This window comes from Citrus sinensis, chromosome 8 (assembly GCF_022201045.2).
Source record: "Citrus sinensis cultivar Valencia sweet orange chromosome 8, DVS_A1.0, whole genome shotgun sequence".
Lineage (NCBI taxonomy): Eukaryota > Viridiplantae > Streptophyta > Magnoliopsida > Sapindales > Rutaceae > Citrus > Citrus sinensis.
In genome coordinates, this window is record NC_068563.1 from 28928380 (window position 1) to 28950202 (window position 21823).

The 21823-nt window shown below is 37.0% G+C and overlaps 4 protein-coding genes and 1 long non-coding RNA gene across 6 annotated transcripts; 3 read left to right on the top strand and 2 right to left on the bottom strand.

The window, feature by feature from the left end:
* The first annotated feature begins 91 nt into the window (after positions 1-91).
* LOC102614389 (probable GTP-binding protein OBGM, mitochondrial) lies at positions 92-2790 on the top strand. 2 transcript variants are annotated; one of them, XM_052432534.1, is made up of 7 exons: positions 92-263; positions 568-599; positions 729-813; positions 937-1045; positions 1284-1366; positions 1457-1519; positions 1617-2790. In XM_052432534.1, exons 4-7 carry the CDS (start codon positions 946-948, stop codon positions 2709-2711), a joined length of 1341 nt encoding a protein of 446 aa, XP_052288494.1. In that variant the 5' UTR covers positions 92-263; positions 568-599; positions 729-813; positions 937-945; the 3' UTR covers positions 2712-2790. The 2 variants fall into 2 exon arrangements, with proteins under 2 accessions (XP_052288494.1, XP_052288493.1); XM_052432533.1 differs by having other exon boundaries at positions 93-263; positions 568-813.
* A 3734-nt stretch (positions 2791-6524) lies between these two features.
* On the top strand, positions 6525-7513 carry LOC102617427 (metallothionein-like protein type 2). The gene is made up of 3 exons (XM_006488261.4): positions 6525-6692; positions 6792-6878; positions 7096-7513. Exons 1-3 carry the CDS (start codon positions 6628-6630, stop codon positions 7181-7183), a joined length of 240 nt encoding a protein of 79 aa, XP_006488324.1. The 5' UTR covers positions 6525-6627; the 3' UTR covers positions 7184-7513.
* Positions 7514-10254: 2741 nt separating this feature from the next.
* On the bottom strand, positions 10255-11054 carry LOC127899228 (uncharacterized). The gene is made up of 2 exons (XR_008051213.1): positions 10911-11054; positions 10255-10487 (listed from the first exon to the last, which is right to left on the bottom strand). It is a non-coding gene; the product is annotated as an uncharacterized LOC127899228 (long non-coding RNA).
* Positions 11055-11719: 665 nt separating this feature from the next.
* Positions 11720-19320, top strand: LOC102617719 (pentatricopeptide repeat-containing protein At1g07590, mitochondrial). Its single transcript, XM_006488262.4, has 3 exons — positions 11720-11823; positions 17135-17797; positions 18045-19320. Exons 2-3 carry the CDS (start codon positions 17486-17488, stop codon positions 19296-19298), a joined length of 1566 nt encoding a protein of 521 aa, XP_006488325.1. The 5' UTR covers positions 11720-11823; positions 17135-17485; the 3' UTR covers positions 19299-19320.
* Positions 19321-19973: 653 nt separating this feature from the next.
* Positions 19974-21669, bottom strand: LOC102618004 (outer envelope pore protein 16, chloroplastic). The gene is made up of 6 exons (XM_006488263.4): positions 21244-21669; positions 21092-21143; positions 20865-20896; positions 20716-20749; positions 20531-20598; positions 19974-20342 (listed from the first exon to the last, which is right to left on the bottom strand). Exons 1-6 carry the CDS (start codon positions 21355-21357, stop codon positions 20202-20204), a joined length of 441 nt encoding a protein of 146 aa, XP_006488326.1. The 5' UTR covers positions 21358-21669; the 3' UTR covers positions 19974-20201.
* Positions 21670-21823: the final 154 nt, after the last annotated feature.

A 21823-nucleotide genomic window follows, 5' to 3' on the forward strand; every position in this document is an offset into this window, starting at 1 on the left:
AAGCACAACATTATTTAATAAATAAACAAAACAACTAGAAACAAGCGTATAATAACCTTCGAGTCGTTATTTCAAATGGTCCAATTCAATGGTAGTCCATAAGTGTGGCCCAATTCAATTATGTTTCGGGGAGAAATGAAAATTTTATAAACCCCCCCTAAAACCATTGTGTTTGCGACTTTGCGTCAGACGGCAATGCCTGAACAGCGCTGGAAATGGTGATTCTGATGTCGAAAGAAAAGCCGGGTTCCTAAAATTTAAGGGTATTCTACGATCGTCTTGTTTACTTTCCTGTGTTTTCTTTAGGGGGGTGGGGGGGAAGTATTGCGTTTGAATATTTCACTCGAACTATCCAAGACAAAACCTGCAGCAGCTTCCAATCTCCTAATTTCCATTTTCTGTTTCTTTTTTCTATAAACAATGAACTGGGTATTCTTCATTTTCTCATTCATGTTTGCTTTATGAGAGGTTGGACATAGGATTTGAGTTTGTCAAATACAGTTATGCTTGATGAAATGCCTCACCGAAATTAATGTTTTAATTTTCTCTTTTTTTTTTTTGTTTTAGGTCACAAGCATTTTAGAGACGCTAATTGAACAGTAAGTTTGAGTTTGTAACGTTCATCGGTTTGTAAAATTTACATTTTGGGAGGCGATAACTGATTTAACTGGGAGACAAATGTGGATGCAACGTGCAAAATCCGTTTGGCACCTGGAATTCTTTCACAGATCTTCAAAATCACCATGGATTTTTGTGTCAGTGTGTTCTTACTCTGATGATTCTCTGAAGAAGACGAAAGCTACTCCTTTGCAGGTTCCCCCCCCCCCCCCCCCCCCCCCCCCGGGTTCCCTTTTAAAAAAACATGCTCATTCATATTTTTTTCTGAGCATTTTGTTTACCTTTATTTTTGTTGAAATATTTGGGATGTTTCTGCAGGAAACTAGAATGAGAGATAGGTTTACGATATATGCCAAAGGAGGCGATGGTGGCAGTGGTTGTTGTAGCTTTCGCCGTAGCCGGCATCTTCGCCGTGGTAAACCTGATGGTGGGTCACATATGATAGCTTTATGGAAAAAATCATCCTTCTATTAAGCATTGAGTTATGTTAATTTCTTTTAATTGTTGTTTATAGTAGCATTACTGTTGTCTTCTTTGACTGCTTTGTTTCTGCCTTTACTCTCTGTGCATGTCAAGATAGGCGATCATTGATAATCTGGTAAGTTTTGTGAGTTAGAAATGATTTATTCGGTGAAATGGTGTTTAAGTAGTGCTAACTAATGTAGGTGGGAATGGTGGAAGAGGTGGTGATGTGATACTTGAGTGTGCTCCTTCAGTTTGGGACTTCCGCAGTTTGCAACATCACCTTGTATGTTACTCTCATCTTTTTGTCATCGTGAACAATAGATTAGCTTGCCAGTCTAGCATTGAAGTGATTGATAGTTATGCTGTGCTGCAGAGAGCTGGGAAGGGGGGGCATGGAGCTCCAAAGAATATGATAGGAACATGCGGGGAAGACAAGGTTCTGTTTGGCTGCTCTCTTTACCTGCAGATGGTGTAATAGCTTTTATTATTAGGCCATTTAATTAAAATTCATTGAATGATTGTTTATCTGGTAGGTTGTCCTGGTGCCAGTTGGGACTGTTATTCATCTTATAGAGGGTGAAATTCCATCTATGGTTGACAATCGTTCAGAATCAGATTTGGATCCGTGGGAACAACCAGGCTCACTTGTTGATGATCCTTCACTATCTAATCAGCAGACTACCATTCAGAACCCAAGTGCTCCAGAGGAAGTCATGTCTACATGTAAGAATGATAGTTCATCTTCTCATACTGAAATTACATCGAAGGCATCAACAAACCTGCAGCATGCCACTCAAGCTGAGCAGGAAGGTGAAAAACAAATACAATATAACATTGCAGAATTAACCAAACAAGGTCAGCGAGTCATAATTGCTTATGGGGGGGAGGGTGGTTTGGGCAATGTGTGTTGCCCAAGTGTTTCAAAAAAGCCTATGGTTATGAAGTCCAAGTCCTACAAGAATGGTCCTTCTGATCCTAAATTAGCCAGTGATGATCAATCCTCCCTTGTTGCTGGTGAGCCTGGTTCAGAGTCGGAACTTATACTTGAACTCAAGAGCATTGCCGATGTGGGCCTTGTGGGGATGCCTAGTGCTGGTAAAAGTACTCTTCTAGGGGCCATATCAAGGGCTAAGCCTGCAGTAGGCCACTATTCCTTTACAACTCTTAGGCCGAATTTAGGGAACATGAACTTTGATGACATACAAATTACAGTTGCTGACATTCCAGGACTCATAAAGGGTGCCCATGAAAATCGTGGGCTTGGACATGCTTTCCTACGGCACATAGAACGCACAAAAGTTCTGGCCTATGTAGTAGACTTAGCTTCTGGTTTGGACGGTAGAAAGGGTATAAAACCGTGGAAACAGCTTAGAGATTTAATTATAGAGCTGGAGCACCATCAGGAAGGTTTATCTGATCGGCCGTCCTTAGTTGTAGCGAATAAAATTGATGAAGACGGGGCTGAAGAAGTGTATGAAGAACTGGAAAGAAGAGTGCAAGGTGTTCCTATCTATCCAGTGTGCGCTGTCTTAGAGGAAGGAGTGCCCGAGCTGAAAGTTGGTCTTAGAATGCTTGTGAATGGTGAAAAATCTGAAAGACTTAGTTTAGATAAAATTCATGTGGATTAGGCTTTGGCACCCACTTTCATAGCAAAAGAGAAACAATGAATTACTTAAATAAATAAATTAATTAATTATATTTCTTTTCCTTTCTGTAGTATTTAGTGCTTGGCAATGGCATGGAGTTGAACGTCATCTGGGTTGTTTCTGTTTCGAATGGCATTGGAGTTGCTTTCGGACTCGACTCGATTTGTAAATTCAGAGTCATTTTCCAGATGTAACTGCTGGTGCTTTTGTTCATATTCTATTGTTTCTTTCAGATAGTGGTCCGTGAAAGTTGTAGTTTCTGGTGTGCTGTCTGCTGGTTTTTCTCAATCGAAAAGTTACATGTCTTGCAACTAGAAGAAGTTGCCCTCGTTAAAGATATTTTCCTGCCTGTGAATTGTGAGTCTTGAAAACAAGAATATCCGAAGGGGTCTATTCCAAAAAGAAAAAGAAAAAAAAAAATCTAAAACGTCAAACTATGTTAACAATTGTTTTAATGCAGGCAGCAGAACCGATAATTTAGTGCTGCTGGCAGCCAGCTAAAGTGCTGAACTTCGGAAATTTGATTGATCCTTTACTGTGTCTTTTTTTTCTCACCACCAGCTAAAGTTGGAAGTAATGTTAATGTTCATTATTGTACTCTGACCAATGAGAATGTGACAACTTCATGGAGCCCAGGCCTGGCCACAAGCACCAATGCTCAGCTGAGGTCCACTTGACATATGAAAGTTAAAGCTTCATCGATGGTGGGTTCTTCCCGTTCTATTGCTGCCCTCGAAATAATTGAACCCGGCCACTTATCAGTCCCACAAGAAAATTTACCTTTTTGTTTAAGAATTCGATCAATGCAAATTTCAAGGTAGAATTATTGTTCAAATCCTGTTACTACTTTCCACGAACTGCAATAATTAAGAAGAGTGCTAATCTACATGCGAAGTAGTTTAAGCACAGCGGTTTTAACTTTTTAAAAATTTTAGTTTTTTTTTTATTACACTTACAAATTTTTCATTGTTGATACCACAAGTCTTCTAATAGCATTTTTATACATAATATATCAATAAGTTGAGAAAAAGTAATTTACAATACGAACATAAGACTGGGAATCCGGCTACCTTGCGACGTAATTTAATCCTAAAACAGGACATTGACACAAGGAACCTTCACAGGTGATAATTTATACATAATCAAGGATTAATTTATGATATAATTTTGTTCTTGTTCCAGAAGAAAAAAGTTGTTGCTAGCGAACATAAAAGAGAAAGGGTAAGTGAATAAATTTTAAGAGGGAATAACAAGTTGAAAAGAAAAGCAAATGCCACAAACAGGGGATACAATCAATTTGAGGCCCACAAGCAAATGCCACAAACAGGGGATCCCATCATCTTCATCAGGACCGCATATGCACTTTGGAGTTGACGATGGAATCGTCGCTTTCTTATTGCCCACAAAGAAAAAGCTCAAGACAATAACCAAAGCAAAAAGTGTTTGATAAATTGCTGCGAAAAATGGAAAATGGGCGTGCAGCGAAAGCTTAGTGCACCTTACTGATCACTCAAACATCTCTTTTCGCAGCAAAAGGGCAGCTGAGAAATTTCATTGTTGATCGATTCACAAAACAATCTAATTCTTTGCGAAGCAATAATCTCCGGAGAAACTATGTTAAAAGAAAATGGGTATTCTTTGTCCTTTACATATTAAGCCTTGGCGTATAAGCCTGGGCTGGGGTGGTAAAGAATGGATCATACTTAAGCAGAGGGTGAGCGTGTAAACATCAAGTTACATAATCATCTCGCAGCATCAAAGCAGAATTGAGGCATTCACGCAAGCAAATTATAGAGAATGAAAATTTCTTAAAACGACGATTCTAGCATTTTCTCGCGGTTTCCATGAAATGAAAGACTAAAAATACAAAGATTTAGGAAGTCAAATGCATTAGGGTCACTCAAAAGAATAGAAGGTTATAGAAGAAAAATATACACCATATAAATGCGTAACTTTTAGCATATTAAAATCTCATTGAAAAATGGTGATAACTTCTAAGAACTTACAAATCTTATTGCCTCGAAGAATCAGTCAAATGCTAACCATTTTGATGATTGCATTTATTTATGAAAAAGAGAAAGATCCATGCTCCATGCCTCTTTTTTTTTTTTTTTTTTTTTTTTTTTTTTAACTTTGATGTGTAAGTATACAATAGAAAATCTGTTGATGTAACCGAAAATTTTATTAGGGCTATAATTTAATTCTTAAAAAAATTGAAAGAAAATCTGTTTTATTCAGATTAGAAGGAGAGATGAATACCCTACTCAATTTTAAAATAACAGAAAAATAGATTCTCAACCCAACCCATTGCCTCAAAGTTTTTGAGAGCTTCATGCATTCTTTTTTGTGAGGCTGTTTGCCGACCCGAAAAAAGATGATTATTGTTAATTACTTGCCTCGAAGATGATTACTTTGAATAAATTTCCAGGGGCCCTACAAGACTATTTCGATATTCCCATTTTTTATGGTTAAGGCTTGAGATTTTGACAGGCAAAATGAAATGACTTTATTATAGCCTCCGTAAGTTGGCCTGCTTTTTATAATTGATCTATTGTTTAACTTAAAAGAAAATCAACATTTCACGTCTCGGTCTCTCCTTTTCTTTGGCTTTTGCGACTTTTGTCTAGTGGGTAACTTGAATGTCTTTTACCTTTTTCAAGTATTCATGTATCTCCTCCAAACAAAAAAAAAAAGAGTATTCATGTATCTCATTATGGGTTAGCTTTGTTACATTTCGATATTATTTAGTGGACTTTTCGATGTAGGATATGTATTGTGGGACCGACATTTAATAAAATTATGTAAATTTGGATATAGTAAGTGGGAGGTGGGAGGTTGTCAATTTTCTCTCTACTTAAATAAGTGTATACCATTTATTTTTATGCAGTTTTTATAATAGTTAAAGACACCAAAAATTAATAGGAAAAGGAAGGTAAATAGGTTGTTCATTCGCTAATTTATCTTAGAAATATAAAATATATATTTATTATAAAATATATGTATAAAGAAAATATTGTATTATTATTTTTTATTCAGTCCAAAATATATATTTTCTTATTTCTAACACTTAAATTTTTATTTGAATTTGAATTATTATGATTTATTTAATTTATAATAAATATAATTAAAAGATAATTTAAAAATAAGATATCCTTTTTTTAGGAAAAAAAAATACCTATCTCCCTTTTTTTTTAAAAAAAAAACTATCTTTATATTTTTCAATCTCCCCCTCCTTCACGAGACCTCAAATCTCTCAACGTGTGAAAGATGAAACCAAGCTTTCATGAGGGGCAAGTATAACCACACAAAACCTCAATAATAAAATTGCATGTTTATATTTATAATATTGCACGAGAAAATCAATTCAAAAAGGCCAATGCTACGTAACGTACGTCATACACAGCAACAATAATAGATTTCATCATAAATATTGTTGCTGTGTGTGGATGTACGTTACATCAACGCAACGCAGGGGGCTCCATGAAAAAAACCTCTTCGTCAGGGACAGGCACAGGGACACAGGAACGGGAGCGGAGCGGACTTCTCAATTATCATCCCACCGAATAATCCCCAGAACAGTGCGTTTATTTGTTTATTTAATTAATTGACGACAGAAACGAGGGGCCAGAATTAATTTTATTATTATTTTACAATGTCAAAATATTACGTGGACGTGGGCAAAACGACATCTAATACTCTACCGTGCGGTCGTGCGGCATCAAAGACGCAATCGCTTTAAGATCCATCCACGTGTACGGTGGAGATCCACAACTTCATTCACCAACCGCACTATAAATACTGGTCAAGGTCCCTGCAGCAGCACTCATCCCAGTAATCTGATTTCGATCTATTTGTCTGCAAATCTTCTCATCGTTATATCACCAAAGGAAAACAAAAAATGTCTGGCTGTGGTGGAAACTGTGGCTGTGGTTCTAGCTGCAAGTGCGGCGGCGGCTGCGGCGGGTACGTTACGCTTTCCATTTATCCAATCCCTTTTATTTAATTAAATTCATCCCACAAACTGTAGTCTTTTTTTTTTTAATTCGTTTTTTGGACATGCAGTAGCGCCATGTACCCTGACTTGAGATCCTTTGAGAGCACCACCGTCGCCACCGAGACCCTCGTCCTCGGTGTTGCTCCTGTCAAGATGTACGTAAATGTGCAGTCGTTACAGAACTGTGTGTTAAATTATTGATTTTTATCAACTGATTTAAAGTAATCTGACGTTACATTAGCCTGCATGGAAAAGGAATCCAAACGGTGTCATTATTTGTATTTTTATATAAATTCAGGGACCCAAATGATGGATAGGTTTGGACTGTATTTGATTTTATTTTTTTAATTTTTTTTTCCTCCTTGGGATCAGGCACTCTGAGGGGTCCGAGATGGGATTCGGAGCCGAGGGCGGCTGCAAGTGTGGACCAAACTGCAAGTGCAACCCTTGTAACTGTTAATGAAGATTACGAGACGTGAACATGCCCCATAATAAAGCAGCGCTGTGAGGTCGTTTAAATTGTAGTATCAATAAAAAGAACTATTTGTCTTTTGTGGTTGGCTTTGTTGGATGTCTTTTTATGAGCTTTTGTTTGTAAAATAAAAACCAGCCATGGCTGCTTCTCCGAATCCTTAACTGGGTTTGTTGCAGATCCATGGCTAGTTAATTAATCATTAAGTGTATCTGTTACTGCTGCTTTTCTAATGGGAAGCTTCCTCTCAGACTTTTATCTATATTGTAAAATGTGTTTGGTTCATGTACTGTATAATAAATTTACAACGTTTGGATTTGGATTTTTGTTGGAGGGTAGGTGAGAAATATCAGCAAGACTTATCTTCTTGGGATTTGTGTGTCAGCAGATATTAATAATAATTTGTTGTGTATAAGATGCCAAGCGTTTGTTCGTCTACCTATTTCTCCAAACTTCCAAGAATAAAATTTCATATTGGGGACATTTGCCGATTGCCATTATGGCAATTGTGGACTTTGGGAACGAATAATTTATTAGACTTGTGACTGACAGCTGAGTACCGACCTGACAAGTTAATATTGTAATGGAAAGATACATTTTTGTCAACCAATCATAGAGCCCTGATTAGGCAAAAAATTACCCATCTGTCAATTTCTTGGCCCTCCGGGTAAGGGGTGACGGTATGTCAGTATGATCTCTATTCAGCCAGGTAGATTATGTGGCCTAGAACAGATTGCTTGTATGGAGATCTTAATTGAGAATGCCCTGTGCGTACTGTAATTTGTGAACAAATAATTTTTTTTTTCCTCCTCCCCCGAAATGTTGTAAACAAAGATGTTAGATGTAAACGAATTCAATTTTGAAAGTTCCATTCTTCAGCGGTAGCGATACTTGTAAATTGCTGGAGCTGTGATTATGATTCTTGTAACGGGCCATTGTTTTGTCGTCTTATTGGGCATCTAAATTCTTTTCACTGGGTTCCCTATGGAGAGGGTGGAACCCATTCCTATAAAGTGACAGCCCACCAAATCGATTATTATTATTATTTTTAAATTGTTTGACATACTGTTTGATATTGAAATTTAAGTAATTATAACTTATTGTTCATAGTTTACAATACTAAAATATTTAATAAATATTAATTATTATAGTTTGAAAATTAAGTTGATTGAATATGTTATTTATATAATAAAATTTTATAATATTTTTTGTTTAGGGGGAAATTTAGGTGTTAACGTGGGTCAATAACTCAGTGAAAGTAAATTAAGGGAAGTCAATTTATTTCACTGGGCGTTATGATAGAGAGACATGGATAAACTCTTAGAAAAAAAATAGTAATTTCGATAAAATACACAATATCAAGGAGCATTATTGAAAGTTAAATTTTGGCGATTAAGACCTGCACGTGAACAACGTACGTGACCTTTTGATACTACTAGAAAAGCAACACGACCACAAGGCTAGGAGGCTACCACATGTCCAACTGTGGAGGTAAAATGGTGGTTGAAGGTTTTTTATCTCCTAAATTCATATATGTCATTATCAATGGACCACAAGGCAAAATACTCAAATAACCTCACCTGAAGGAGGCCAGCCATTAAATGAGCGTTATGTGTTCAAAATTACCAAAATACTCTTAGGAACACTTCTATATAAGCTCCATCTGTTCAATCTTGAAGAGGCTGTCTCCTTTTGCTCCATCCAACTCTAAGCTTGCTTTTTTTCTTTCAGATTTGATTTCTTGAGAGACTGCCTCATTTTCTTCCCCCCAATTTTTACACCTCCATCGAAGATCTTGGCTGTCCATCTCTTAAAGGAGCATTTTCTTTTGTTTTTTTTCTTAGAAAATTCTCTAATTTTCATAAAATTCACATCTCTCTCATGCTATTGTTCACCATAAATAACCTTTATTGAGGTTTTGTTGATACTGTAGAGCAAATTATATAATACTTCATTTATATAGCGGATTAAAGATGAGTTACTTCCATAGATATAGACTAAAGGGCCGAACCACATAAAATCTTGCGTGTTCTTTATTGTTTATGCTATTTTTCTACTTGTTATGATGGTTTTGATCCATATTGTATTTCATAGATGAGTTTACATGAGTTATCTTACAAGCTTAGGGAGTTAATCAGATAACTTCTTTAGAGCTATCCTCGAAGCTCTCTTGAGCTCTCTATGTCAACTTCCTAAATTAACTCCTATAAGCTACACAAGATTGCCATAATATTCCAAACTTAGAACACGACAGCTCACCTCCTAGATCACATTAACTATACCTTATATTCCAAACATTAGAAAATTAAGGTTGGCAAAAGAGCATGAGTTGGCCCAAGCCCGCAGCCTGAAGCTTGGGCCACATAGGTTGGGCCTGGATGTGGGCAAAACATTATCAAGCCTGCATAAATTTGGCTTGTTTAAGGGCCTAGGACAAAAGAGCATGAGCTTTTTAATTTATAAAGAAAAAATAAATCAAATTTAGAAAAAGAAAAAAACTCAAAATATTAAATTATTTTTTATATTAGTATTTATGATTTATTATGTTGTGTTACTAATATTTTGTATATTAGGCTATTATTCTATTATGTATTAGATAATTATCTTTAATTTAAAATTTTTACTTTATTAAACATTTATTTCATAATTAATGGAAAGCCCATACCCGGCCCAAGCCCACAATTTGCGAACCCTACAGAAAATACACCTACACCCAAAATTAGCCTAATTTCCTGTTAAACTATAAATTTCATTTGTTTTAATCATATTTGACCTAGATCTAGTGAGAATAACCACTTAATGATTTGGATTAGGGGTGGCAAAACGAATCAAATTCGAATCGAATAGTAAACGAATTGGGTCAAAATTCTACTAATTCGGATTCGATTTGTTTATTAAACGAATAGAAATCTTAGGATACGGATTCGATTCGTTTAATTTATTTAGTAGAATTAATGAATGAATCGAATCCGGATGCATTTATTATTTATTTATCCTATTGCGAATCCATAACGAATCGAATTAAATCAAGATTTGTTTACAATTCATTTAGAAAAATATAATTAATAAACAAAATTAAGCAAAATAAAATATAAAAAAACCACAAATTTAATATCCTACAACAAAATATAAATAATCCAAACCATATTCTATGATTAAATATACAGTCATCCAAATACCAAATTACAAATCCCTAATAATACAAATAACAATAATTCAAATTCAAATTATAAAGTAAGGTAATTTCTTTAATTCTCTCCATTTTGTCTTTGTCACCTTGAAAATAAAAATCCTAAACCAAAAAGTAAATAAAATATAATTAACATGCTACAATTTTGATAATAGTCATTGTAAAATTTTAAATATTAAATATATAGCAAATTTACAATACTATTAAGAAAATAATAATTAAATCTATAAAACCAAAAAAATAGACAAGATAAATCTACAAAGCCGAAAAAAATAGGCAACATTTTAAGTACTCATGATGCATAATATGCTTCTAGGTTTGGCCAACTGTTACTTGGGTGAATTTCCAGTACGTCCCTCATTTATTATCTGAGCAAGAAATGAAAAATTAACATTGATGGCTACTAAGTAGTGGATCCTCAAAAGACAAATCCAAATCAAGATGAATAAAAGACAAACCCAAGCCAAAACGTAGCACTTGTTGGATGCAAAAATAATAAAAAAGAGAAAAAGAAGTGGAGCTTACTGTGATTTATGCAAGATGATGACTGCTGCTGGACTGTTGGTTGAGAAATTGTGAAATCGTGGCTGAGTTGCTAAGAGATGAAGGGAAAGAGAGTGTGAAATGTGAGATTAGGGCCAGCTGCTCTAATTGCTATTTCACTTTGCTTTAGCCAATTGCTTAAAATTATAATATTAACCTCCCAATTTTAAAAAGTTTTCAAATAAATTTAAGGATAAAAAAGTAATTTAATTAAATGAATTGACTTGTATTCAATTCGTTTATGACATGTCTATTAAACAAATCTTAAACGAATAGACGAATCTAAATCTTTAAACCCGCATTCGATTCGTTTAATTAGCGAATCGAATCGAATTCACCCATTTATTAAACGAATCCATTTTTTCAAACCCAAACTCATTTAATGCGAATCGAATCGAATCGAATAAACGAATCCCGACTCATATTGTCACCCCTAGTTTGGATGAGATCTTAGTCAAAAGCTGGCTAAAACATCCTTTTTACTTTTGTTAAAATTATTGTTAAAAAGTCATCATAGACTACATATTATTAATTTTTATTTTATAATTATAATTTTTTTCACAATAATTTTAATTTAGAATTTACAATACTTCAATACCAAATAAGATCAAATAAGATTTATGATTTAAGAATCTATTGATCCATTAACATTAACTTTTGATACTTCTAAAAAAAATTTAATAACAAAAGCTTTGTTATTTTTGAAATAAAAATTTATTGTATTTGGTATGTACGAGTTTCAAAGACTAACAATTATAAACAGAAGTCATATCCACTTATAAATCATGGCTGCAGGTGTTTCAAGCACTTCGTCAGTGCGGGTAGCGCCCCCCGGTAACAATACCAAATGGAGTCTTTCTTATACACCCATTAATAGAAAAACAAAAGCTAAATGGTATACTTAAATTCTTATGAATTGCTTAAGTATGCAAGCAGAGCAGAAAGACAAACAACCTTTTCATATATTATGATGACATTAAAAAGATATACACATCCTTCACATATTTATACTAAACGTAAAAATGGTAGCTTGCTCAAAGGGAAAACAAAAATGAATAAAACAAAAGATTACAGCTGCACTAGCCAATCATTGAAAACATTCTAGAAACTCCAGCTTGCAGTATTCACGTGAAAATATTCCCCTGCATAACAGTTTTGCTAGCTCATTGAATACACCTCAGCTTCTTCATCAGCTGGCTGCTGGATATTACAGCTCAGGTGGTGTGCCAACATGGCCTTGGGGTCAATTGTTGACTCATCTTCATAGTCTGAATTCTCAACACCCTCTCTCAAACTTAAGGTCTTGTCAAAGACATTAAGTTTGCTTCTAAATTGACTGAACTTGTAATTAGGCAATGGCTTGGTTAGTATGTCTGCAACTTGATCTCTACTGGCTACAAAACTGATTTCTAGCTCTCCTTGAGTGACTTTGTCTCTAATGAAATGAAGGTCTATCTCAAAATGCTTTGTCTTTGAGTGATACACTGGATTTGTGGCTATTGCTGCTGCACTTGTGCTATCACTTAAGATCATTGGAACTCTTTGCATCTTGATTTCCAATTCACCAAACAGAGAATTTATCCAAGTGATTTCAGTAGTACACAAAGCTATGGCCCTGTACTCGGACTCAGCTGTCGATCTTGCTACCATGCCTTGCTTTCTTGAGCTCCAAGCTACTAAATTGTCTCCCAAAAACACACAATATCCACTTACTGATCTTCTGTCATCTGGATCACTAGCCCAGTCAGCATCAGTATAGGCTATCAAATCTAGATGTTCTGACTTCTGGAACTTTAAACACATGTTTGCAGTGCTCTTTAGGTACCTCAACACTCGTTTGCAAGCTGTCCAGTGAGATTGTCTTGGGTCAGACAGGTATTGGCTGAGCTTGTTAACAGAATATGCAAGCTCTGGTCTTGTTAGAACAGCATACTGTAGACTTCCTACAACACTCCTATAAAATGAGGGATTGTCAAGCTTGGTGCCTTCACCCTTCTTTAGTTTCTCTGCTGTGCTGAATGGTGACTCTATTCCCTTGCAACTCTCCATCTCTGTTTTAGCTAATAGGTCTTGAACATATTTAGCTTGAGAGAGCAGAATGGAGTTCTGATTTCTTATAACCTGTATCCCAAGGAAGTAGCTTAAATTTCCAAGATCTTTCAGTGCAAAGGCTCCACTTAACTTTCCTATCACTTCCTCAATACCCTTGCTGTTATTTCCAGTCATAATTATGTCATCTACATACACAAGCACAATGATTATTTCAGCACTGCTTCTTTTGAAGAATAGAGAAGTATCACACTTGGAGTTGTTGAATCCCCAAGAGCACAGAGCATTCTTTAATTTGTCAAACCATGCTCTGGGTGCTTGTCTTAGTCCATAAAGAGCTTTCTTGAGCTTGCATATGTAGTTTGGTCTTCTCCTATCCTCAAATCCCTCAGGTTGTGGCATGTACACTGTCTCTGTCAAATCTCCATTCAGAAATGCATTATTTATGTCAACCTGCCTCAACAGCTAATCATTACTTACAGCCAAAGTTAAAATGATTCTGATTGTTGCAGCTTTAACCACAGGGCTGAAAGTCTCATTAAAGTCAAGTCCTGGTGTCTGCAGAAACCCCTTCACGACAAGTCTAGCTTTATATCTATTTATGGTGCCATTTGGATTTTCCTTTACTTTGTACACCCATTTGTTGCCAATGAGTTTGTAGTTCTGGTCATGTGGAATTAAGGTCCAGGTTTGGTTTTTGACAAGAGCATTATATTCATCGTCCATTGCTCTTCTCCATTTAGGATCTTTCAATGCCACAGTGGAGTCAGGGGGTAAGGAAGTTTGAGATTGAGTGGATGTTTGATAAACCTTTGGCTTGAAAATCCCTGCTTTTGACCTAGTGATCATGGGATGTAAGGAGGCTTGAGTGTTTGGTTCTGTTATGGGAGGCAAGGTGCAGTTTTCTACTGAGGTGTTTGGTGAGAGTTCAACAGGTGAGTGGTTGTCTGATATAGAGTTGAGGCTCAAATTCTGACAAGCTTCATCTTGACTAAAACTTGGGAGCTGTTCTGAGTTTCCAGCAGTGGCCTGAGATTGACTATGAGCTGCATTTTGTTGTGTTGACTCAGGAGGAACACTAGTAGAGAAAGATACAACTTGAAATTTTTCTAGAATTGTGGGGGAATCATTTTGGTCAATGAGCCTTTGCTTGCAGAAATTTGAGTCATTTTGAAAAGGGAATGAATGTTCATTAAATTTGACACTGGCTGAAATGTAGATCCTCCCAGAATGATGCATGCAAATGTAACCTTTGTGACTGATGCTAATGCCTAGTAGTGTGCACTTGGAAGTGTGAAAATCAAACTTATGCTTGTTGTAGGGTCTTAAGTATGGATAGCATTCACAACCGAAAACTTTAATTTGGGAATAATCTGGTTTGGTGAGATATAACAGCTCAAATGGAGTTTTGTTTTCAAGAATAGGTGAGGTTAATCTGTTTATGATGTAGGTGGCATAGCTGAAAGCTTCTTGCCAATATCTCAAAGGCATTTTTGCTTGGGCTAGTAATGTTAGGCCAGTTTCCACAATGTGTCTGTGTTTTCTCTCCACCTTTCCATTTTGTTCATGTAAATAAGGGCATGAGTGTCTTAAGGCTATTCCTTCTTTCTTGAGAAAGGGTTCGAAAGTTTTAAACTCCCCACCCATGTCTGTTTGTAAAGCCTTGATTCTTAAATTTAGCTGATTTTCTACTTGGTTTTTAAACACAATGAATGTGTCAAGGGCTTGTGATTTTGTTGTTAAGGGAAACAACCATGTGTATCTTGTCTTGTCATCCACAAATGATATGTAATATTTGTGTCCATGGGTAGATGGAATGGGTGCTGGTCCCCAGAGATCATTGTGTATTAGTTCTAAGGCTGTGCTGGTCTTGGTTTCAATGCTTTTAAAGTTCAGTTTTGATTGCTTTCCATACTGACAAGCATTACAGAATGAGGGAAAGATATTTTTATTTAAGTTGAGCTGATTACAAGATAATAGAGTATTTTTCAGAACTGACTCATTTGGATGCCCCAGCCTATGGTGCCAGAGATCCATTTCATTTGTTTTAAGATCCCTACTGCTTGTATCAGCTCTACTGGACTCGACAACACTGGCACCAACACTGGCACCTAAAGACTCATTACTACTGAAATTGAAACATGCCATTGACATTAGATTGCTAATGCAACTTATTGACTCGGGTATTGGAAATGAAGATAGCTCAGCAGCATAAGTAACCTTGTTGCCACTCAAATGAGTTGGCATGCACAGCAACTCATATAGTCCATCTCTAGCCACTCCTTTCACCAGAATTCTCCCTTGGCTCTTGTCCTTGATGAAGCAAACAGATTTTTGAAACTCAACATCAATATCATTATCATGAAGCAATTTAGAAACACTAATGAGATTTTTGGTAATATCAGGTACAAACAAAATATGATTTAATTTGATATGTTTGTGTGGACTGTGAGTGCGCAATATAGAATAACCAATGTGAGAGATGTGAAGTTTGTTACCATTACCAACAGTGAGCTTGTCATTACCTTGGTACTCTGAGTTCAGGTTCATGTTTCCAATAGTATTGGTCACATGATTTGTGGCACCACTGTCAAGGTACCAGGCATTGCTGCTTTGTCCTTCTGCTGTGGCCATGTAGGCTCCTCTCCTCCTATTTGGCTGTGGCACATAATTTTTCTTAAACATATGCCAGCATTCAGCAGCTGTGTGTCCCATTTTGAGGCAGATTTGGCATGGACCCTTTGGCTCAGAACCTTCACCTTCTGCAGCAACTTTGCCTTTGCCTTTGTCTTGAATAATTTGATTTCCCTGACCATGACCACCATTACCACCATTTCCAGTGCCACCACCAGGATTTCTGAAGACTATCCCAGGTTGTTGCTGACTGCCAAATCTTTCACCATTGCCCCAGTTCCTCCTGCCATTTCTCATCTGTGTGAAGTTAGCCTTAAGAGTCCCTGGGCTGAGGTTTTGCTCAGTCCTGGTTTCTTGGCTGAGGAGCATGCTGTAGACCTCTGACAATGAAGGAGTTTCTGGCATATAGTTAATGTTAGTGACAACAGAGTCATATTCAGATCCTACTCCAGCTAAGACACACATAATAAAGTCCTCATCACTCATGTTATTTCCAGCTGCTCTGAGTGTGTTTAGGATAGTTTTCATCCTGGAGTAATAATCATGGATTGTAAGAGAGCCCTTTTTAGTGGTTTGAATCTGTGTCCTCAAATATAGGATTCTAGCTCTTGTTCTTGCACCATACTGATTGGTGAGAGTTGTCCAAACTTCATGTGAAGTAGAACAATCCACCACAGTGCCGAGGACACCCTCACTGAGAGATGAGAGCAACCAGCTCAAAAGAATGTGATCCTGTTTCTTCCAGATTTGATATTCTGGATTTTGGTGGGTAATGGTAGCTTGGTTAGGTCCAGGATTGGTGAAATATCTGGGGGGACATGTATAGCTTCCATTTATGAAGCCTTCGAGCTCATTTGCTCGTATGCTGGAGACCACTTGTGATCTCCAGAGCATGAAATTGTTCTGTGTTAGCTTGATGGGAGTGGTGAACACATATGTGTTGCTGGTGATATGTTGGGTAGGAGATGGGTTCATTATGGTCACATTTCTTGTGTTATTATCTGGATTCTGATTGTCGATATTTTCAGGTTGGTTTTGATTCAAATCATTTGGTTGATCATCTGGATTTTCCAGAGTTTGATCCATGTTTGTTTGTGAATTTCTGCTGCTTTCCATAGCTCAAAGTTGCTCTGATACCAACTTAAATTCTTATGAATTGCTTAAGTATGCAAGCAGAGCAGAAAGACAAACAACCTTTTCATATATTATGATGACATTAAAAAGATATACACATCCTTCACATATTTATACTAAACGTAAAAATGGTAGCTTGCTCAAAGGGAAAACAAAAATGAATAAAACAAAAGATTACAGCTGCACTAGCCAATCATTGAAAACATTCTAGAAACTCCAGCTTGCAGTATTCACGTGAAAATATTCCCCTGCATAACAGTTTTGCCAGCTCATTGAATACACCTCAGCTTCTTCATCAGCTGGCTGCTGGATATTACTGCTCAGGTGGTGTGCCAACATGGCCTTGGGGTCAATTGTTGACTCCTCTTCATAGTCTGAATTCTCAACAGGTATCATCCTCCATCAAAATCTTCTGCCATTGTCTCTCCCCTCCAAGAATCACTTATATATCGCTAGTGGGTTCCATGGTGAGACCAGCAAACATAAAGTAAAAAGCCTTATAATGCTACTGTAGATTTGATGGGCATGCCACCCGGCAGCTAATTATACTTGTCAATATATAAATGTAACATCTAGGGGGCCATGGAGATTTGCATAGTTTCTCGTCTAGTTTTTCCCAAACCCTTCTTCACCCTGTATAGGTTGTTGATCCCTTTGTCCAATCCTAAACGGCCTAATAAATTTAAATATCAAACAATCTAAGGAAATTCAATAATTAGAAGATTAAAAGAGAAAAAAAGATGCAAGCAATAGCCCCATGGGGGCAAAGAGGGTTGTTCATTCAGGCAATACGTTCAACAGTCAACCAAACGTCCTCTATTTTCAACTTTTTCTGTACTCAACCTCCCAATAAGCTTCTAACGAGCAACATAGAGCCAGGACTAGAAAAACCTAAGTGCTTATCTTTAAGAATTGAGAGGCTGCCGAGAGGAGAGCCTGTTGGGTCCGCATTTCAAAGCTGGATGCGCGAGGGCTTTCCCGTCCATCGAGGCGAAATTTTTCACTCTATAAATCGTTTGAGGAAGCTTCAACTGAACAAACGAGCTCTTGAGGTACAAATGTCTTTGTTTCTTTATGTACCTTGAGTGGGACACTTATAAAGCAATGCACATGTTTGTCTAAATGCTTGAGTGAGCTGTATTAGATGCTTTTATCATATATGTTACATTAGCTCGTTATTTGTGTTCGTTTTAAGAATTTATCATGTCATGTCCGTTTGCAGGAAACGAGTCTGTACACATAGTTAGTATGCATGAGCGTTGAACGGATTTAAGGCTAAGGTTTTTGCTTTTTTGCCAGGTGATGGAATGGGTGATTAGAGAGAGACCCTATAGGCCAAAAGAATTGGACTACTCTTATCTGTTGGAATTTACTATTAAAAATCATGGGATATCACAGGGTGAGAAGCTCTTTTGCTGCATCCCTAAGGATTATCAGAATGAGTTGCTTTATAACAATCTTGTTATTGCATGCTTGGACAAAGGCGTGATCAAGCTTTCCCTTGAATACATGAAGAAAATGCGGGTGTTGGGTCATTCCATTTCATACTTGGTCTTCAACCGCCTCATAATCCTCAATTCGTCTCCTGGCCGTAGGAAAACCATTCCGAATATCCTAAGGCAAATGAAGGCTGATAAGGTGGCACCACATGTTTCGACCTTCCACATTCTGATGAAAATAGAAGCTAATGATCATAACATTGAAGGGTTGATGAAGGTTTACAGTGACATGAAGCGGTCAGAAGTAGAGCCAAATGAAGTTTCTTACTGCATATTAGCTACTGCCCATGCAGTGGCAAGGTTGTACAGTGTTGCCGAAACCTATGTTGAAGCACTGGAGAAGTCTATGACGGGGAATAACTGGTCGACACTGGATGTCCTTATCATATTATATGGGTATCTGGCGAAAGGAAAGGATCTTGAGAGAATTTGGGCCACTGTGCAAGAACTCCCCAATGTTCGGTCGAAAAGTTATGTGTTAGCAATTGAAGCATTTGGTAGGATTGCACAGGTAAGTCGTGCTGAAGAGCTTTGGCTTGAAATGCAGTCAGTGAAACAGTTGAAGGCAACAGAACAGTACAACTCTGTGATATCTGTATATTGCAAAAATGGATTTATTGATAAGGCCTCTGGGCTTCTGAAGGAAATGAGTATGAATGGCTGCAAACCTAATGCCATAACTTATCGACATCTTGCTCTGGGTTGCTTCAAGGCAAATTTAGTGGAGGAAGGGTTCAAGGCTCTAGAGCTGGGGATGAAACTGATAACGACCAAAAAAGTCAGAAGCTCAACTCCATGGTTGGAGACAACCCTCTCAATAATTGAGATTTTTGCTGAGAAGGGTGATGTCGGGAATGCTGAGAATTTATTTGAAGAACTAAAGAAAGCTAATTACACCAAGTACACGTTTGTATACAATACATTGATCAAGGCTTATGTCAAAGCCAAAATTAATGATCCAAACCTCTTGAGAAGGATGATTCTAGGAGGCGCTAGACCAGATGCTGAAACCTATAGCTTATTGAAACTTGCCGAACAGTTTCAAAAGAAATGATAATCTGTTTATGACTGATGAATTTTATTTATTCTTTGCCACTGATTCTTACTCGAGACAAATTAAGTCTTATGTATTATTGTTGTATATTGAACAAATTATGATAGGCAAGATGGAGAAGGTTCTGCGGAATTTTCCCGTAAAGTATTGGGAAAGATGATTGAAATACATTCACAGATTATATTTATAATTCTGGCTGTACGCATTCAAAGATACAATGCTAGACATTTTTTCTGTTGCATGTTTATAGTTTTTGAAAACGAGTTTCATTGAACGAGCTTCTTAGTATGGCGCTTAACACAGATAGGATTCGTTAGAAGTGATAACCCAGAATTATGATGATGCACATTGCTGCCCATCATCATTGGCGTGATCTAGAACCTTCTTTTGGACCTGCTGCAATGGAACGTCTTGATTGCTTTACCCGTGCTTTTGTCCCTAACCACTATTCCAAAGCCATCATTTACCATTTTTGGTTTTTCTTCTCATTGGCAAAGGATATTATATGAGAACCCCAGGTTTAGAGGTTAAGTGCATGTTTTGATTAACAAATATCCATGTTCATTGTTTCCATCATAAGTTGGATAAGAAATTACAATCATCTTAGTTCAGATAGTGGAGGAAAAAAAAAATACTTCACTTGCAGTCACAACAACTCTTTTCAGGAAACACACCTCATGCAAATACCAGATCATTATACGTTTTCTCTTTCTTGATTAAAAACTGTTAGCCCTCAGAAATTGGTAATGAGGAAGAGCATACAATGAGCTTCCAAATCGTTAAAATGGCTAACATTATTATATGTTTCTTACAACCATTGAAAAAAGTGAAAATGATAGAAGGAACAAACCACGTAGTAACTCAAAAAAAGCAGAGATCAGAAAGAATTCTGGTTGACATTGCTCAGCTGCGGTAACTAAGGAACTCTGCAGCAGCTGCAATGGCACCTCCTGTGAGGGCATCCATCACAACCTTGTCCCTTTTATTTTTGCCAACCGCAGAGACCAAAGCCCCAGTGAAAGCACCTCCAATCATCGCGTTCTTCTGCAGTATATCCAAAGACACAGATAGCTGGAATTAGAATTATTGATTGAAAATCACTATCAAGAGAAACCTATAGATTAAACTTACCAGATTCTCGGAGTCATCAATACTCATGTTCTAGAACAATTTGCAAATAAATCACAATAGTTACAAGCGAGTCCTGGAGGAAATTATACTTTATAACATACCCAGTCTTTGGTGCCACGGACCTTCTCGACCCCATACTCCATGCCTACATAAACCCCGGCCACAGTTCCTGTTGGAGAATAAAAGAAAAACTTCAAATCATTTGCTCTCAGTACAGAATGATCTCAAAGGAGACAAGTTTCATAAACAACTACATGGCTATATATGCAATATGCTACATACTTACCCCAATATGCACCTTCTTTACACATCTTCTTCAACTGCAGAAACATCGTTCTCAATTGGTGAAAATGAATATTTAGCTCTTACAGATAAACATATTATTTAGTAAAAGAGGAAATCTACTAATCAGGCAATAGATATAGAAACACTCACTGCATGCTCAAGATGGTGACGGGAAAAGTTCCCTGCAAGAAAAATGCAATATTAGACCAACAACTCAATTTAGTGACAGAATCCCATTTGATGCGAGATAATCATCAATGCATTTACATCCGAAAAAAAGAAAAAAGAAAAAGCAATTTTTATATCAGTAGCAGTTTTTTTTTTAAAAAAAAAAAAAAGAAAGAAAGAAAAGAAAAGGAGGAGGAGGAGGAAATGACCTCCTTTAACAATATTATAAGTATCCTCAGCAACTGCTCTTGTTGCTGCAACCTGAAAAGGCCAAAAGCGTATAGTTTTGATGAAAAAGATTTGAACGATACAGAACAGCACATACGTAACAAAAAACGAAGAAATGTATCGCTGAAATTACAGCTCCGATCTTCAAGAAGCCATCGACAGTATGATTGAGGAAATCATTGCCCGTGTCTATTCCAACATCAACCCTTGGGGTTGTTAAAGCGCCTGCAAAGCTGCTCTTCGGCATTTTTACTCTTCTTCTCTGCTCTTGTTCTGTTTCTTCTTCACTCTCTCGGTTTCAGTGTATGAGATTCAGATGCATGCTGCTCTGATTTTCCTTTGTTAATATTGTCAAGTGGGTGACTGCCGACAGTTTTTCTTTTTTCTTTTTTAAATATATGCCGGTTTTATTGCTGAGTGACAGGCCCTCCTCTCGAAGGAGTCTCTGCCACCGGGAGTCACTCATCTCCAAACGACTTGTGTCACGCATACGTGCGTCGTGTTACTACTGGGTGAGTGTAAATGCATTTCCTGTAGATTTTTGCATTTTTACTTCTATACTTGGTCTGATTCTGTGATTTTTTGAACAAATAGTTAAGGAAATAATGAGCTGATATGCTTACGAGGTAGCAGCACATGGCGGTATGTAATTAGGTTGTCATATTATCAAATGGTATCCGCACAACCTAAAATTTCTTTCGTGATGTGTACTT

Excerpts from the sequence above, each read along its gene's own strand:
- LOC102614389 (XM_052432533.1), top strand. The coding sequence starts at position 679 with ATGTGGATGCAACGTGCAAAATCCGTTTGGCACCTGGAATTCTTTCAC. Across the intron at positions 814-936 it reads CGAAAGCTACTCCTTTGCAG|GAAACTAGAATGAGAGATAG; the intron begins GTTCCCCCCCCC and ends ATGTTTCTGCAG. Across the intron at positions 1,046-1,283 it reads TCGCCGTGGTAAACCTGATG|GTGGGAATGGTGGAAGAGGT; the intron begins GTGGGTCACATA and ends TAACTAATGTAG.
- LOC102617427 (XM_006488261.4), top strand. The coding sequence starts at position 6,628 with ATGTCTGGCTGTGGTGGAAACTGTGGCTGTGGTTCTAGCTGCAAGTGC. Across the intron at positions 6,693-6,791 it reads TGCGGCGGCGGCTGCGGCGG|TAGCGCCATGTACCCTGACT; the intron begins GTACGTTACGCT and ends TTGGACATGCAG. Across the intron at positions 6,879-7,095 it reads GGTGTTGCTCCTGTCAAGAT|GCACTCTGAGGGGTCCGAGA; the intron begins GTACGTAAATGT and ends CCTTGGGATCAG.
- LOC102617719 (XM_006488262.4), top strand. The coding sequence starts at position 17,486 with ATGCAAGCAATAGCCCCATGGGGGCAAAGAGGGTTGTTCATTCAGGCA. Across the intron at positions 17,798-18,044 it reads TGAACAAACGAGCTCTTGAG|GTGATGGAATGGGTGATTAG; the intron begins GTACAAATGTCT and ends CTTTTTTGCCAG.
- LOC102618004 (XM_006488263.4), bottom strand. The coding sequence starts at position 21,357 with ATGCCGAAGAGCAGCTTTGCAGGCGCTTTAACAACCCCAAGGGTTGAT. Across the intron at positions 20,897-21,091 it reads TTATAATATTGTTAAAGGAG|GGAACTTTTCCCGTCACCAT; the intron begins GTCATTTCCTCC and ends TTTTTCTTGCAG. Across the intron at positions 20,599-20,715 it reads TAAAGAAGGTGCATATTGGG|GAACTGTGGCCGGGGTTTAT; the intron begins GTAAGTATGTAG and ends ATTCTCCAACAG.